Source organism: Schistocerca nitens, chromosome 12 (assembly GCF_023898315.1).
Source record: "Schistocerca nitens isolate TAMUIC-IGC-003100 chromosome 12, iqSchNite1.1, whole genome shotgun sequence".
Classification (NCBI taxonomy): domain Eukaryota; kingdom Metazoa; phylum Arthropoda; class Insecta; order Orthoptera; family Acrididae; genus Schistocerca; species Schistocerca nitens.
The window spans coordinates 100200321-100217277 of NC_064625.1; the positions used below are offsets into that span (position 1 = coordinate 100200321).

Below are 16957 nucleotides of genomic sequence, written 5' to 3' on the forward strand. Positions count from 1 at the left end.
TAGTACACAGTCAGCCGCAGGTGAATCCACGACTGCACCCGTGTGAAACAGACGACCACACGTGTCTTTCTTCGAGTCGCCAATGGTGTGATAATCGCATAGTGAATGATCGGGGTTGTGTAGAGGATGTTGCAGTGCTTTCCAACCAAATCACTTTGTCCGATTGGCAGTGTGGATGGCAGACATTGTCATGCTCCAATATGCTTCCGTCTGACAGCACTCCTGGCCATTTTGATGTTATGGTACATTGCAGTTTTTGTGAAGTGTCTTCATAGCACTGTGCTTTGGTTGCGTTTCCATCCTCGACGAACTCGGCAAGCGGAGATCCCCTCTAGTCGAAGGTAGAGAGCATCGTGACCTTACGTGCCTGCGGGAAAATGGCGAAACCGTCAGTGGAAATATCCCACATCTCCCCAGCCGATAAAATCCAAAGCTGTCCACAAAAGTTCTCGTAAGGTCACGATGATCTCTTTCTTTGACTGCAGGGGCCTCTCTACACATAAAGTTCCTCAACGTGCAGTACTATGAAGACACTTTGCAGGAACTGTGATGTGCCATAAAGTAGAAACACTCAGGGACGGAATCATCCAGTTGCACGATAATGCCCTCCCCCTCAGTGCCAACTGGACAAAAACTGCACTTCAGTGACCTGGTTGGGGAAAATTCAACATCCTCTGTACAGCTCAGATTGTTCACTGTGAGATTTTCACATCATTGGTGACCTGGAGCAAGATTCAGTCAGATAAGGAAGTGCACGAGTGCGGATCTGTCAGTGTTCGACCGCATTCTACGAAACAGGAATTGATTGCATAGTCTCCCAGTGGGATAAATGCTGTAACACATTTGATGATTATTTTTGAATGGAACCATTCCGCGGTCCCGCTGTGGCAGGATTTCGGTTTTCATGTGACTGCCCCTTGTATCTGAGCTGCCAGTTGAGATATGTCAACCTTTCTGTGACAATCTCCAGTGATTCAAACCATCTGTGATGATACATAGTACCATTGTTAATGTACAGTAAACCTTCCCTGTTAGTCCTACCTGGTATAGGTTCCATGCATTTGAGCAGTATTCTAGGCTGGGACCCACAAGTGTTTTGTGAGCTCTCCACTGTAGAGTGACTGTATTTTTGCAGTATCCTGCCTGTGAACTGAAGTCTGCCACCTGTCCAATCCACTTTTTTGAGTCATCAGTCTTGACTGGTTCTGATAAGGTCACAAGGTCTCGACTGCTTTGATGTGGCCTGCCATTAATTCCTCTCCTGTGCCAATGTTTTTATCTCACAGAAGCACGTGCAACCCACATCCTCAATCATTTGCTGGATGTATTCCAGTCTCTGTCTTCCCCTGCAGTTTTTACCTTTGACAGCCTCCTCTAGTGATATGGGAGTTATTCTCTGATGTCTCAACAGGTGTCGCATCATCCTGGCCCTTTTTCTTGTCAGTGTTTTCCAAATATTCCTTTTTTTGCCAATTCTGCAAAGAACCTCCTCATTCCTTACCTTATCAGTCCATATGTTCGCCTATCATTACAAATTGTTACACCCTGGTACTTGTACATGTTAATTATGACTCCTTGATGCTGTAGTCACAGGATACGATGTTTTTCTCATTTTGTGAAGTGCACAATTTTACGTCTAAAGGATGAATATTTTGCTACTTTTTTGAGAAGGTGATTCATTGTTGGTAATCACGTCATCTGCAAAAACTCTGGAGGTTATTACTAATATTGTCTGTCCAGGCATTAATGTACAAGGTACACCCGAAGTTGTTTCTGTATCTGTTGATAATTCTCTGTCCAGGATGACTAACAAGAAATCTTTAATCCAGTCACACATTTGGTGTAATACTCCATATCACTGTACTTTTGTTGAATACATTCCTGTTCTTTCATACAGTTTTCTTCTACATAAACACATGTATACTGTTATTTATTACCGTATTTACTCGAATCTAAGCCGCACTCGAATTTAAGCCGCACATGAAAAATGAGATTCGAAATCAAGGAAAAAAATTTTTCCCGAATCTAAGCCGCACCTGAAATTTGAGACTCGAAATTCAAGGGGAGAGAAAAGTTTTAGGCCGCACCTCCAAATCGAAACAAAATTGGTCCATTGTAATAGGAGACACAATTCAGGTCGAATGAATGACGATACAGCTACAGTAGTTTGGTTCGAGCCGTAAGCTTAGCAGTTAAGCTTTACCAGGTAGCCATTACTATGCGTCAGGCGCTCCATCCATATTTATACGGGTACCCTTCCTTTTTCTCGTGCTTCGTCTGGTTTGAATTGATTGCTTATTTTTCTTTGATCTGATAAGTGCCGTTCTTTTTGTTATAGGTGTTAACGTCACTCTAAGCTGAAAATGCTTTATTGTACTGTGTCATGCATTATTTGTCTCATTCTGTAATGAGTGTTTATGGCCTGTCACCGCTCGCGGCATGGCTTGCTTTTGTGCACGCTACCGCCACTTAAGAGAGAGAGAGAGATATCGTATAATTAGTGAAACAATGGCAAGAGACTGCTATTTGTTGTTACTTACACTGCTGCTTTCTTTGATAATGATCAACAAGAGCTAAATAATAGACTGCGTATGATAGAAGATGTTCTGAACAAGAGTTTAGCGAAAATTTTTCTCCGTTTGAAAATCTTTGCAGACGCCTCTTTAGTATATTACATTCTGCACAGAAATTAGAGTCATCTTAGCTTTAAAAATCTAGTCAATTGCCGTGCTTCATTTCTGATTGTATCACTATTGGGCATAAGAATAATACGGATATAAACATGACATGATATGTATATTCTTCCGCGTTTGTTGTTGTCTCACTCTAGTTTCGTAGTTTATTAGGCAAACAGGATTTAAATGAGATAGCAGCAAACACGAAATAATACATGGCAAAATGTTTATATTCATATTATTCTCACCGGTAGGAAAAAATTCAGAACGTAGTGTTGGCCGTTTTGACAAACATCCCGAACAGTCTTGCCCAGTGATGTCCACACCAGTAAGTAGTATAGAGATCACTGGTCTTGCCAGTCGGATTTTCGTAGCACATTGAAATGCTGCTACATTCGAAGATAAACAATACGGAATTTGTATTTACTTCGTTGTATAATGTATGAAAATGCAGTGGCCGAAACTCGGGGTGGAGAAAAAAGCTTGTCTTCCACCTTTTTCTTTTCTTTTTTTTTTTAATTCGTTTACTGACGCAGAGGTTTAGGCGCCAGTATTTATCATTGTGCCCGCAAAACATGCCTGTGTAGTGTTACATACATTCGACGGCAGAAGTTAGTTGTGGCGGCACCTACCAACATTTTTCAGAACTTCCGCTTGCTTTGCATTCGATTCTAAGCCGCAGGCAGCTTTTTGGATTACAAAAACCGGAAAAAAAGTGCGGCTTAGATTCGAGTAAATATGGTATGTATATTATCTGTTAAGTAGCTCCAGAGTGTGACACTGACTGAAAGAACAGCAATGTTTTCAGTCTCATTTCTGTGCATGCAGGGCACTCAGTGCCTCAAATAGATGGTGAGGGTTTACCTTTACTTATTGCATTATTAATTTCTTCTTTGTTAAATGCCTAAGAACTTTTTTTAAAAAGTTGCATAGCAGTTAACTGCATCAATTATATCTTGTTTTTAATGATGGGAGTTTACACACGACTATAACACACATGTAAAGATAACTATATGCCTGAAGATGTATGTGCCAATCCTTAAAACAGTCTGTTTACTGTAATAAAATGTGACTGAAACAACAAATTGTTTTGCATCATAAAAAGCCACATTTTTTACAGGTCTACAAAACAAGGAATAAACATGCAGCCAGCCAGTACATTAAAAGTATTCATTTGTTTTGTAACATCTTCTCTACCTTGGCCTCTCAGAAGTCAGTTTCTGTTTGCTGTAAAGCAGACCGTTGAATTGTTTACTTCATCACAGATGCATATAAATTACTACTAGATATGATAGGAACATCACTTACCTGTAGGTAGTAATGGAATTGATCATTGATACAAGTCACTGACAGCGTCTTCAGCTGTTTGTGAATTGTGACCAGTTCCTCCTGTTCACAGACAGTGGCCACATGCCTTACTCTGAGTGGCGCAGGATGACCTCAGTATGGCTCTGTTTTCAGTGTTCATATTTAGTCATTAGTTAAGCTTTATATGTTCACGGTGTATGTTAACTTCTGTTGCCGGAAATAGATAACAGCTGATTATGATGTTGGTTTTGTGATGCAGAAAATGATGCATTCATTTGCTGTACTGCTGCACAAATTGGAAGTACGTGTCCACCACCATAAATTATTTGCTTACCTCAGCCTCTTCACGCTGTGTGTGTTTGCAGAAGGAGGGGAGGAGACACAGTTGGTCACAGTCAATCAGTCGATCCGCGTGGAGGACCTGCAGCCGTTCACCAACTACACCCTCTACACACGCGTCTACTTCCAGCGGTCAGCCAGTGAGGAGTCGGAGCGAGTCATCTGCCGAACTGCGGAGGGAGGTAAGGTGGCTCTGAGCAGATCCCATTTATTTATTTAGTGAGTGCTATAACGTGAGGTATTATTATACAGATAAAACCAATGGTAATAAATAAAAATTGGTAAAATATGAAATGAAAATATTTTATATGTGAAGGGATCAGTCAAGAAGGTACTAAACCAAAGCTTAGCAATGATTAATCTGATTGTGTTATCTGTAGTATTTCCAAAGGCATCACATGCTGGCAACAAGTAGTTTCATTTGTAGAGCTACAGGGCACTGTCTGCTGTAAAAAATGCTTTGTCTTATTGTACGAGGGCCGTTCAGAAAGTAACCTCCGGTTGATTTAAAAAAATACACCAAGTTAAATAAAAATATTTTAATATATACATCTTACAACTACATCTTTGCACTATTTTTCCACATAGTCTCCATAGCGATTGAGGCACTTATCGTATCTCTTCACAAGCTTTGAAATTCCTTCTGCATAAAAATCACCCGCTTGTGCCTGGAGCCAGCCTGTGACCGCATCTTTGAGCTCTTCGTCGTCATCAAACCGCTGTGACCCGAGCCATTTCTTCAAATGCATGAAGAGGTGATAATCACTTGGCGCCAGGTCTGGGCTGTAAGGTGGATGGTTGATAACGTCCCACTTGAAGGACTCAAGAAGGGCCGTTGTTCTGCGAGCAGAGTGAGGACGGGCGTTATCATGCAAAAAAACGATACCGGAAGTCAGCATACCACGGCGTTTGTTCTGTATAGCCCGTCGTAACTTTTTTATTGTTTCACAGTACACGTCTTGATTAATGGTCGTACCACGTTCCATGAATTCAACCAACAACACCCCTTTGGCATCCCAAAACACCGCTGCCATCAGTTTTCTGGCAGAAAAATCTTGCGAGGCTTTTCTTGGTTTGGTAGGCGAATTTGAATGTGCCCACATCTTTGATTGTTCTTCTGTCTCAGTGTTCACGTACTTAATCCAGGTTTCGTCACCGGTCACGATTCTGTTTAACAATGGTTCTCCTTCATCCTCATAACGTGACAGAAAGTCTAATGCAGAGGCCATTCTTTGAGTTTTGTGGTGGTCGGTAAGAATTTTGGGCACCCATCGTGCACAGAACTTACGGTAACCCAATCTTGCTGTCACTATCTCGTACAAGAGAGTCTTAGAAATCTGTGGAAAACCAGTAGACAACTCCGACATTGAGAAATGTCGATTTTCACGAACTTTTGCATCAACTGTCTGAACGAGTTCGTCAGTCACCAATGATGGTCTACCACTCCTCTCTTCATCATGAACGTTTTCTCGTCCACTTTTAAATAAACGTACCCATTCACGGACAACTCCTTCACTCATAACTCTCGGTCCGTACACGGCACAAAGCTCACGATGAATAGCTGCTGCAGAATATCCTTTGGCTGTAAAAAACCTTATGACAGCACGCACTTCACATTTGGCGGGGTTTTCTATTGCAGCACACATTTCAAACTGCCACAAAAACTAAACTAGCGCAGGTACGACGTTCACTTGACCACGGCTTGATGCCGACTGACCTGTTGAGTGCGTGAACGCACAGATGGCGTCGCTACTCCCCCCACAACCCGCACTGTGACCAATCGGAGGTTACTTTCTGAACCGCCCTCGTATTTGTGACCGTGTGTTTGAATTTAAGCATGTGCATAGCATGCAGTAACTCAAAATACACTCTTGTGGGTTAGCACTTTCTTCCACTAACCTGTTCATATACAGTATGGTAGTTTATAATGTTAATTTCTTGATCCAGTTGGCTGCATCTGTAGTCAGTGTCAGTAAGGCATTTGCATTTGTCCAGATGTGATGTTTTTCTCACATGCTGTCCTGTGAACCACAAGGGTGAAGGGCAGGGGCAGGTTTCATATTCCTACACTTTTAGAAAGAATTTGACACCACGTTCCTCTGCAGACTGTTAGCAGAGGTCTGAACATACAGAACACGTTGTCAGATACACGAGTGGCTTGACAACTTTTAAGTAATAGAAGCCAGTACATTGTTCCTGATTGGAAATTTTCATCAGAGACAGAGCTGTTATCAGGAGCGCCCTAGGGATGTGTGATAGAACCCCTCTAGTTCTCTGTGCAGATAGTGTGAGCAGTGGTCTGTGATTCTTAGCTGATGGTGCTGTCGTGTAAAGGGAAGTGTCATCTTCGTGTGACTGTAGGAGTATACAGGATGATTCAGAATTTCTATTTGGTATGATGAATGGCAACTTGATCTAACTGTGGACAAATGTAAGTTAACGCAAATGAGTAGGAAAACCAAAAAGACACAAAATGGAATGAGCATGTAAGGTTGCCAGTAGGGAACATAAATGATGGACTTCAGTTAATTGGGAGACGTACAGGAAAGTGTATCTTGTGAGGCTACGTACAAAAGATGTGTGTTAACTATTCTCAAATACTGCTCAAGTGTTTTGGATCCGCACCTGATTGGATTAAAGGTAGACATCAAAGCAGTTCAGAGGCACGCTGCTAGATTTGTTAGTGGTAGTTTCTATTAACGAGCTTGAACGCAAATGGGAATTCCTGGAAGGAAAGGGTACTCTTCTAGTGGAACATTGTTGAGAAACTTTAGAGAAGTGGCATTTGTGACTAATTGCAGGAAGATTGTGCAGCTACTGACGTACATTGCGTGCAATGACGGCGAAGGCGAGACGAGAGAAATCGGGACTAGTCCAGAGGCGTGCAGATAGTCGTCTTTTTGTCGCTCAGTTTTTGAGTGCAACTCTGAAAGAGAATATCGGCAGTGTTGCAAGGTATCATCATCTCACACCGTATGGTGGCCCGCAGAGTTTAAATGTAGACGAATGTGTCGCCACAACTGCAAGACGGGGTCCGGCGTTTTCTTCCACCTTAAAAGAAAGTCCGTGCATACTTCTGGGCAGTGTGAAGCCTGCTGGTTCACTGTGGGTTTTTAGTACAGTTTGTATTTTTGCCGGTGCTCGCTGCACTCGTATTTGTTCTTATTTGTGGCACGTGTCAAATCCTTGATCAAGAAGTTTAGCAGTAGCTTTTATTGCTGATTGTCTGGATTTTAGCCTGTCAGATGTAGCACCTGGGATATAGTTACAAATGGGAAGCTTGCGATTGTCCAGTATCACCTAATACTCCTGTAACAGAGTTTCCTGCTTTCTTGGTTCAGGTGGAGAGATTTGGAATCCAATAAACTGGTGTAGTTCTTAGGCAGCTTGTGGTAGCACATATTTTAGTATCGAGTTTTGTGTCGAGCTTTCAGGTAATGTTGCTGTGTAGCTACACAGGACCAAAATATTCTGCTGTGTTGTACAGTGATTCCAGTGCTGAGCAGCGGAGCTTTGGGGCTGTTGATCCCGAGTGGCACCACACACTGTACTCTTAGTCGAGAATGATCCGTAAGTCAAGTATCTGTCAAGCTAGACACACAAATACTTTGGCATACAGAAATTCCAGTCAGGCAGATTTGCAGTGGATGGCTGGCCCCTTATGCTATTGAGATGGAAACGCAAGCGTTCTGTTTTACTAGGGCCAGGTTCGAGTCACGATGTGCAGTACTGTTCAGAAGAGATCGAGATCTCTGTCACGAGACATATTATTTAATAGTTGAGTTCTTGTAAAAACAGTAGAAGTAGTTCCTCTCTACATACAGTATTATAAGCTGTAGTTCAATCAGCAGGTTTCTCCCTCGTTGCTCTGTGTTGGGAAACTTAAATCTTAGTAATGTTGACACGGTATGGCAGCACTTTTAGTTGGGCTGTGGTCTTGAGTGGTGGAATTGTCAACACGAAGGGCCTATTTTGTCAGTGAGGCTCTGTTGTGTAGTTATTGTTCAGCGTACATTAGAGCAGGTGTACACAAGTACACAGTAATTGGAAAGTGGGGATTGCAGTTTTTGAATCCTGCTGCCTACCGTGCAGTGAGCTTGCAATCCTTTTTATTTTCTTGTTAATCCTACATTATTCTCAAGATACCTGTTGCCATGTGAGCGGAAGCTACGTAGGCCACAGTACGATGCACTACACAGTTCACAAGATGGTTATGAAATGTTGAAAAATTAAAAAAAACTCTAAAAAAGTATTTATTTTATGTATGAAAAATGTAATAGCAAAAGCTCTGAAATACTCCGAATTTTGTCTTGGTCGTCCCTTTGGTATTCATAGGTAGAAGGCCTTCAATAAGGAATGTAACAAATTGTTATGTAATGTGGTTAGTTTTACTCAGGATTTCAATACATCATATTATTCCCCCACTCTCTTGGCTACAGAATCCTATTTTTCAATGTGACAGCCCCATGCCACCTTACCACTCTACTGGTCGACTCCAGAGACAATATCTTTCTGCATCAACAACCTCCCCGTCATCCACGTACTGCTTCCCGTGGAGTTCATCCGTCATTGGGTGAAACAGAAGGAAGTTGGAAGGAGTGAGATCATCGTTATAGGGAGGATGAGGAAGAATGGTCCAGTGTAAGTTTTCTGAGCTGCTCTCGAGTGCACAAAGTTATGTGAGGCCTTGTACTGTCACGGAGAAGGTGAAGTTTGTTTGCATATTTGTGGCAATGAACACGCCGAAGCCATTTCTTTAATTTCCTCGGGGTAGCTCGTGCACTTCACAGTTTATCACTTCACCGTGAGGGAGGACATCGAGCAGTACAACCCCTTCAGAATCAAAGGAGACTTTACCAGCCGAGGGTGCAGCTTTCGACTTATTCTTCAGAGGAGAGGTGGTGTGGGACCAGACCGCGGCTTGCCGTTTTGTTTTTGGTCGGCAGTGACGAACCCGTATTTTATTGCCTGTGATGATGTTTCACAAAAAATTGACACGATCAGCCTCGTAACGAGCGAGCGACTCCGCACAGGTGGCCCTTCGTCGCTCTTCGTGCTGTTCTGTTTGGTGGCGAGGGAGCCAGTGCGCACACCCCTCTGAGCACTCCATCTGCTGGACAAGTGTGTCAGCACTACCGACAGAGACATCCGGCAAGACAGCAGCGAGACGCGATTGTGATCTGTCGATCACCTCAATGGAGAGTACCTGCGTGTTCCGGCATTGCAGGAGTCGCAGCTGTGTTTGGCACGAGGGAGGTCGGACAGGTTTGTGCAACCTCATTGTGATGATCACAGATGACTCACCCGATGACTCACCGTACTGTCGTTCACTGCCGGGACTCCGTAGACATTCTGCGAGCACATTCGAAAATCTGCAGTACTTTGGTTTTCCACCAAAAGAAACTTGATGACACCTCTCTGCTTGGAACGCACCTCTGTCAAAACAGGCAGAGGAAGAAAAAGTGTCGTATTGCATTCTGACATTCCTCACTGAACACTGGTTCTTTAAACTTTGTAAGCTGTCCTTTGGGGACTGTTCCTGCATGGCTTAAAGGGTGTTCCATTTCAAGTTTTTCAGCATCTTTGTGACACTGTCCTTTGCATCAAACAAATCTATTATAGTTCGTGCAGCACTTCTTTGTATATGTTCAATATCCCCTGTTAGTCCTATTTGTGTTGGCCCCACACACAAGCCAATTAGTAAAAATATTCAGTGCCGAGTTTGGAAATAAACATTTTTCTTGTTGCAGTATTGCTGTGTCAGGTTACAAACAAATGAGGAAATGTAGGGACACCTACGTTGACAGCACATCTGCTCTGCACAGTTCCGACAACAGCACCGCGGGTGTCGGTGCAGACGGTGGACGCGACGACGGCATCCGTGAGCTGGCAGCCGCCGACTCCGGTGGAGGCGCGCGGCCACGTCGCGTCCTACAAGCTGCAGTGGGGGCCGCAGGGGGAGCCCGCTTACAGCGTCGAGGAGCTGCCGCCCTCCACCACACACTACGTCCTCACAGGTTGGTCGATGCGACACTGTCTCTGGAAGGGATACTAGGCTGTAATTTGTTTGCAGTGCTTTGTCACTTCAGCTCGTAAATATTTTAAGGTAATTCCTGATGTAGGTATTAGTACAAATTTGGAGGGGAATAGTGAGTTAAAGTTCAGGGAGAAGAAATAAAAACTTCGGAATTTGCAAGTGACATTGTAATTCTGTCAAGAATGGCAAATGATTGAAAAGAGCAGTTGAACCAGGACCAGTTTATGACACAAGCGCCACAAGTAACTACTTGTGGCGCTGCGCTGAGATGGGCGCCTGGGACACCTTGGTGCAAAATTCGTATACAGGGTGTATCAGATTTATTATCGAAAACTGACACGAGTGAAAATATACTATAACAGAAGCAGAAATGTTTCAGTGAAGGAGGGTCCAAATAAGAGGTGGTGTTTGAACAATTGCAAATGTCTGGTTATGAACCCCCACTGATTTCAGTATCAAATTTTATGCTAGTTAATATAAATATATTTGAAATTTAAATTTTCTAATTTAGTCACTATCTAATTGGGCTCAAATTGCAAGTGAGGCCTATCTTGGCAAGAAATACAACGCAACTACTTTAGCACGTTATAAGTTAGAAATTACTAGCGACCTGAAAAATTTGCATTTGCGATAAATGTGAATATAGATGCAAATTCTACCTCAAAATGAGAAAATGCGACATTACCTAATAAATGCTGTTTCATAAATTACCAGATAAATGCTACTCACTGGCAGATTGTATCCACATGAATTGTTATTAGAAATACTTTGAAATATTTATTTATTTTCTGCATATCAAAGATTTAATGAATGTTTGGTTATTGGTATTGCATATCAGCTGGTGAAGCCCTCAGTTTGGAAAGATAAAATGCAGCAGAACATGTTTCCAAAACAAAGTGCACAAATGCAATGACATATTGCTCTGCTCGATGCTCTGTTGCCACGTCAACTGTTGGTGGCTGAATAGTCTCTATAAATGCTGCGTAATACAATTGAAAGAAAAGCAGCCCTCGGTCACTATTTTTAACAAATTAACCTGGTTTCAACACTGCTAGGAGTGTCTTCCTCAGAATTTAAATCAAAGAATGGTCTATATTCTATAACATGGTCACCGAATTATGACTAAAAATGTGTGATAGGGTATAAGTACGGAATCATTGTGAAAGACTTGGCAGTACTTATATGTTATTTATAAAATAATAAATATTTAAGATAAAGAAAACTGTGATGGTGACTCTGTTTTGCAACCTGCACCACACAAGTAACGAGCAGCCCTTAGTGGCTCGCCATCACAGTTTTCTTTATCTTAAATATCTTTGTGACTAATGCCCTTTTGGCATATTTATTATTTTATAAATGACGTATAAGTACTGCCAGTCTTTCACGATGATTCCGTACTTGTACCCAATCACACGTTTTTAGTCATAATTCTGTGACCATGTTATAGAATATAGACCATTCTTTGATATAAATTCTGAGGAAGACACTCCTAGCAGTGTTGAAACCAGGTTAATTTGTTAAAAATAGTGACCGAGGGCTGTTTTTCTTTCAATCGTAACTATTCACGGTCTCTGAACGTGCAGCCATGTACAGAATTTTGCTGCGTAATGCACTGTAAGACTCAGACATGGGGGTCTAGCATTTTAGAACAAAGAACCATGTACATTTGTTTTCTAGCTAAAGCTCTGAAGTTTGTATAATCACCATGCTTACATGTGACTTCATTTCTGCAGGATGAAAATTGAATTTAAGAAACCATTTTTTACTGTTATATTAAGGGCTGAAACGGTTTTGCTAGACTGACCAAATATTGCATCTGGAAATAAGCTGTATTGGTTTCTGATTTAGTCAGCACAGTGGCTGATTCTCTTCAGTTAAGTATTAGAGTCAACATCTTCATACAAGTCTTAACATTTGCACTTCTCCTTCACTGCACAAAAAGTCATTCTGTCGACATCATCCGAAACGTTTTAACAAGACATGACCTGGCAACTTAAGTATGTTTCAAAAATAGTTGTGGGTTCACACGGGAATGAATATCAATTGCGGTAGTTGAAATCTGGCAACTAGAACCACATTTCCAAATCAATTTTGGAGTGTGTATGTTACCAACCAGAAGCAGAACTGGAAAACTGGTTTATGAAGTCCTGTTTTGGAAGCCTCTTATAAACATAATGAATGTGGGCACTTAAAATTGACAAACTAAACAGTACATAATTATGTTATAAATGAAGCTATGTGATCAGTGGTCATAAAATTTGACAGCAATATGGTACTGTGGCTTACAAAGGAAACATCCACATAAAATATGCAAAAGTGTACAGATCGGAAAATAGTTGTAGAAAGTAACCGAAACTACTCGTGCCGCTTTAGTTGTACAACAAAAATTGTGGTCTAGGTGTTAAAAGTTTTTCACATTAAAATGTTTATTATTTAATAAGTTACGTTACCACCACTGTCTCCCTCCTGACAATGTCAAAGCTTCACTAATTCAAACTATTGAAATCCATGTTATTGTACCAGTGTGAAATGCAGAATGTGGAGCTGTAATAATAAATAAAATTACTTTGTCACACTGGTTTTACAGTCATTACACCACAGTGTAAGGCTCTTGCATCTTCCGTTCCATACTGTACAAGCTGTTGCCGAGGCTCTAAAGAAATAGATAGTTTTCAGATCTAATCTTGCTTAGCTATCCAAAGCTGCTGAACTGTTTATCAATAACTGTGCAGCCTTAGAATGTGCATCTTAGTGCTAAGCAAAGAAATCAGAGCTTACACTTGGTGCAGAAGTACCTAACTCGTGTCGGTGTGACTCTGCAATCTTTGGCATCAGTCAGATGATGTCCAAACTCAACCGTTGCACGATTACTGATAATCTGCTTTGCAGATTGAGTTAATTACAAGAGTTTATATTTGAGAGCTGCAGTAGGGGTGAAACTGAAGGCACAGGAACGTGGCATGGACAGATACCCTGTGCCTGTACAACTAAAATCTGTGCCACTTACCCAGCCCTGAGTAGACCACCATCCCCTATTTATTGCTTTGTACTCCAGCAAGAGGATCCCCCAGTCTCCGATGCCTGTGGCTCGTAATCACTTTATGCAGCATTGTGAGTGAGTGCCTTTTACATTTAGACGAGAGGGCAGAACCGAGTGTAGGTGGGGAGGTGTACTCTATTTTAGCTGATGACGAGGCAAGTTTGGTAAACCTTCCGAACTTTCATGTTGTGTCTCTGATTTTTAGTGTGTTGCAGAGTGGGTGGCTCATCCTTTTTATTCCAGCGATAAGTTGGCTGCAGTTACGTGCTGTGATATTTCAACAGCACCTCTCTCTCTCTCTCTCTCTCTCTCTCTCTCTCTCTCTCTCTCTCTCTCTAATTGTAACTTCTTGGCTTAGTAAAATATATTATTTTTGTGTGTGCATGCACACATGCTCACGCACATGTTTTTGGGCCATTTTTGTAATTTTGATTGTTGTTGAAATTTTATTATTTTGTGACATATATTTTATCAACATGCATCTCACAAAATTTTAGTACAGATACCTAAAAACCTTGCTGTTGTGCGCCCAAAACATATCATCATAAACAGCATCGTGTGATTATATGAAATATTGTTCCCATACAGGGTTGGAACCGGGGAGGCATTACAACGTCAGAGTCCTGGCAGCGACGAGCCGCGGCTACCCGACAGAAGACCTGCCCTGGGTCACGGTGCAGATGCCCGGCGGCAGTGTGGATGGGGACGAGGGACCGGGTGGCGCCGTGGGTGGGAGTCCTGTGGCAGTTGCCCTGGTAGTCACGCGCGTTAATGCCACCGTGCTGCAGGTCAGATCACTGACCTTTCAAAAGGCCTCCTAGTGACAATAATAGATCTAGGTTCTGTATAAACACCTATGTATATACTGTTTAACCCACTGTCAAGTGCTTGGAAAGGGGTATTTCTGGTTAAGGTTTCTTCCTGTTCCAGTTGCATGTTGAGTGCAGGAAGAATGGCTGCTTATATGCCTCTCTGTGGACAGTAATTAGTCCAGTCTTGTGTTTGTGGTCCCTGTGGGACAGACTTTGAAATTTTTGAAGGTAGCTGAGGTAAAATACACTGAGTGAAAGTTATCTACAGCTTGTACAGAAATCAGACTGCAGTTATAAGAGTCAAAGGGCACAAAGGAGAAACAGTAGTTGAGAAGCGAGTGAGACAAGGTCTATCCCTGATGTTACTCACTCTGCATATTGATCAACATGAAGGCCAACTGAGGATAAATTTGGAAAGGGGAGTAAAGTTCAGGGAACAACATAAAAGTTTCGAAGTTTTCTGATGACACTGTAATTCTGTCAGAGACGGCAGATGACTCGAAAGAGTGATTGAACAGAATGGATAGTGTGTTCGAAAGAAGTTAAAAGATTAATATCGGCAATAGTAAAACATAGATAATGAACATCATTTAAAATAAAATGGGTAATGGAATGCGGACAAATTAATTCAGGTGATGCTGAAGGAATTAGATTTGGAAATCAGATACTAAAAGTAGAAAATTAATTTTGTTGCATGGGCAGCAAAATAACTGACAGTGGCTGAAGAAGGGAGGACAAAAAATGCAGACTGGCAATTGCAGGAAATATGTTTCTGAAGAAGAGAAATTTTTTAACATTGAATATAAATTTAATGATTAGGAACTCTTTTCTAAAGGTATTTGTCTGGAGTGTAGCCTTGTACAGAAATAAAACACGGATAATGAGCAATTCAGACAAGAAGAGACTAGAAGCTTTTGAAATGTGGTACTACAGAAGAGTGCTGTAGATTAGATACATAGATTGAACAACTAATAATGAGGTACCTAATCAAAATGGGGAAAACAGGACATATTGGTGGCACAAGAATGGATTACTTGATAGAACACATACTGAGACATGAGGAAATCGTCAATGTGCCAGTGGAGGAAAGTATTGATGGGGAGTAAAAATTGTAGAGCGAGACCAATGCTCGAATACAGTAAGCAGGTTTGGATAGATGTAAGTTGCAGTAACTATGCAGAATTGAAGATAATAGCACATGATAGGGTAGTGTGAGCAGTTGTAGCAAATGAGATGATGATGACACCTGGCACATGAGGTGTGATCAAAAAGAAATGGGAATTTCTGTGTTTCTTAAAGAATTTTTATTTATTAATCAACATCAACTTTGTCCCCTAGTAATCAGCCTCAGATATAATACGGTTGTGCCAGCACTTTTTCCAGTCTTGGAAGCACCTCTGGAACTCACTTTTCGGTATGGTGTTTAGCTTCTTCATCAATTTTTTTTTGTTTTTATCTCATAGATGGTGGCTAAACGGTGGCATTTTATGGTTCTGTTCAGCATAGGGAACACAAAGAAGTCACAGAGGGCCATGTCTGGCGAATACAGTTGCTGAGGTACCATAATGGGTTGTTTTTTGTCAAAAAATCAGGAACAAGCATCGAGGTGAGATTGGAAGCATTGTTGTGATGCAATGCCCACGAGTGATTTCACCACAATTCTTGTCTTTCTTTCAGATTGCTTCATGCAAATGGCATGCCTTATCGATTGTGTGACCATAAGGCAGGAACTCATAATGCTCTATCCCATTTTAATTGAAGAATGCGGTTAGAAGAACCTTAACATGTGATCGATTTTGTCAAACTTTTCTCGTTCTTGGCTCTTCAGGCAGTTTCCATTGGGATGACTGGCCCTGGTTTTCAACTTCATATACATATAACCATGTTTTGTCATCTGTTTTAACTTTCTTGAGAAGTTCAGGATCATTGTCGACTTCATTCGACAATTCCTAAGTGATGTCTATGCGGCATCATTTGAAAGTCAACAATTTCACAACAAAATTTTGCTGCTACACGTTTCATACCCAAAACATCTCAACAAATTGTTTGGCATGATCCGAAGGATATACTGATATCATCAGCAACTTCACTGATGGTGATCGGCAATTTTTCCAGAAATATTTTCTTTACTTCTTCCACATCATCAGTAATTGCTGTATAGCGCGTCCAGGGCGGCTGTCAACTTCAACTTCTTCTTGGCCTTCTTTGAAACATTTACACCACTTGTAACCTCCTGCCTTACTGTTAGTAGATTTGCGAAAAGCCATAGTCAACATTTCAAATGTGCCGCACTTTATTCCATTTTTCAAACAAAATTTAATGCAAATTGTTTGAGCCATCTTTTTCGAAAGTAGGAATTGGCAGATCTCTCGAAAACACTTATGACTCTTTTTGGCTGTCAATTATAAACTTAACATTCAAAAGAGCTGAAATTGCAAACATACGTCACGAGCGTGCGTATTGACAAGATAAAAATATTGAAAATTGGATGTATAACACTCATGAAATTAAAAAATTCCCATTACTTTTTGATCACACCTGGTATGCTCAGAAAACTCTAAACACATTATTATTTGTAAGCAAGCAACTCTGTTGCGCATGTTTTACTTTCAAATGAGGATTCCATACAGACTGTTGCAGTATGGACGCTGGTTACTTCTACATGCCAGCAGTAACAAACAGCCACTGCCTGACGATATTGAGCAGTTGCTTTGAGGAAATACTGTGGTATACACAAAATATGATT

At 41.4% G+C, this 16957-nt stretch overlaps 1 protein-coding gene across 1 annotated transcript in view; it reads left to right on the top strand.

The window, feature by feature from the left end:
* LOC126214933 (protogenin A-like) overlaps nucleotides 1-16957 on the top strand; it is a 323877-nt gene that overhangs the window by 232145 nt on the left and 74775 nt on the right. The window contains exons 8-10 of the mRNA XM_049941572.1: nucleotides 4349-4504; nucleotides 10148-10339; nucleotides 13988-14187. Coding sequence (XP_049797529.1) covers nucleotides 4349-4504; nucleotides 10148-10339; nucleotides 13988-14187 — 548 coding nt within the window. The remainder of the gene's footprint in view (nucleotides 1-4348; nucleotides 4505-10147; nucleotides 10340-13987; nucleotides 14188-16957) is intronic.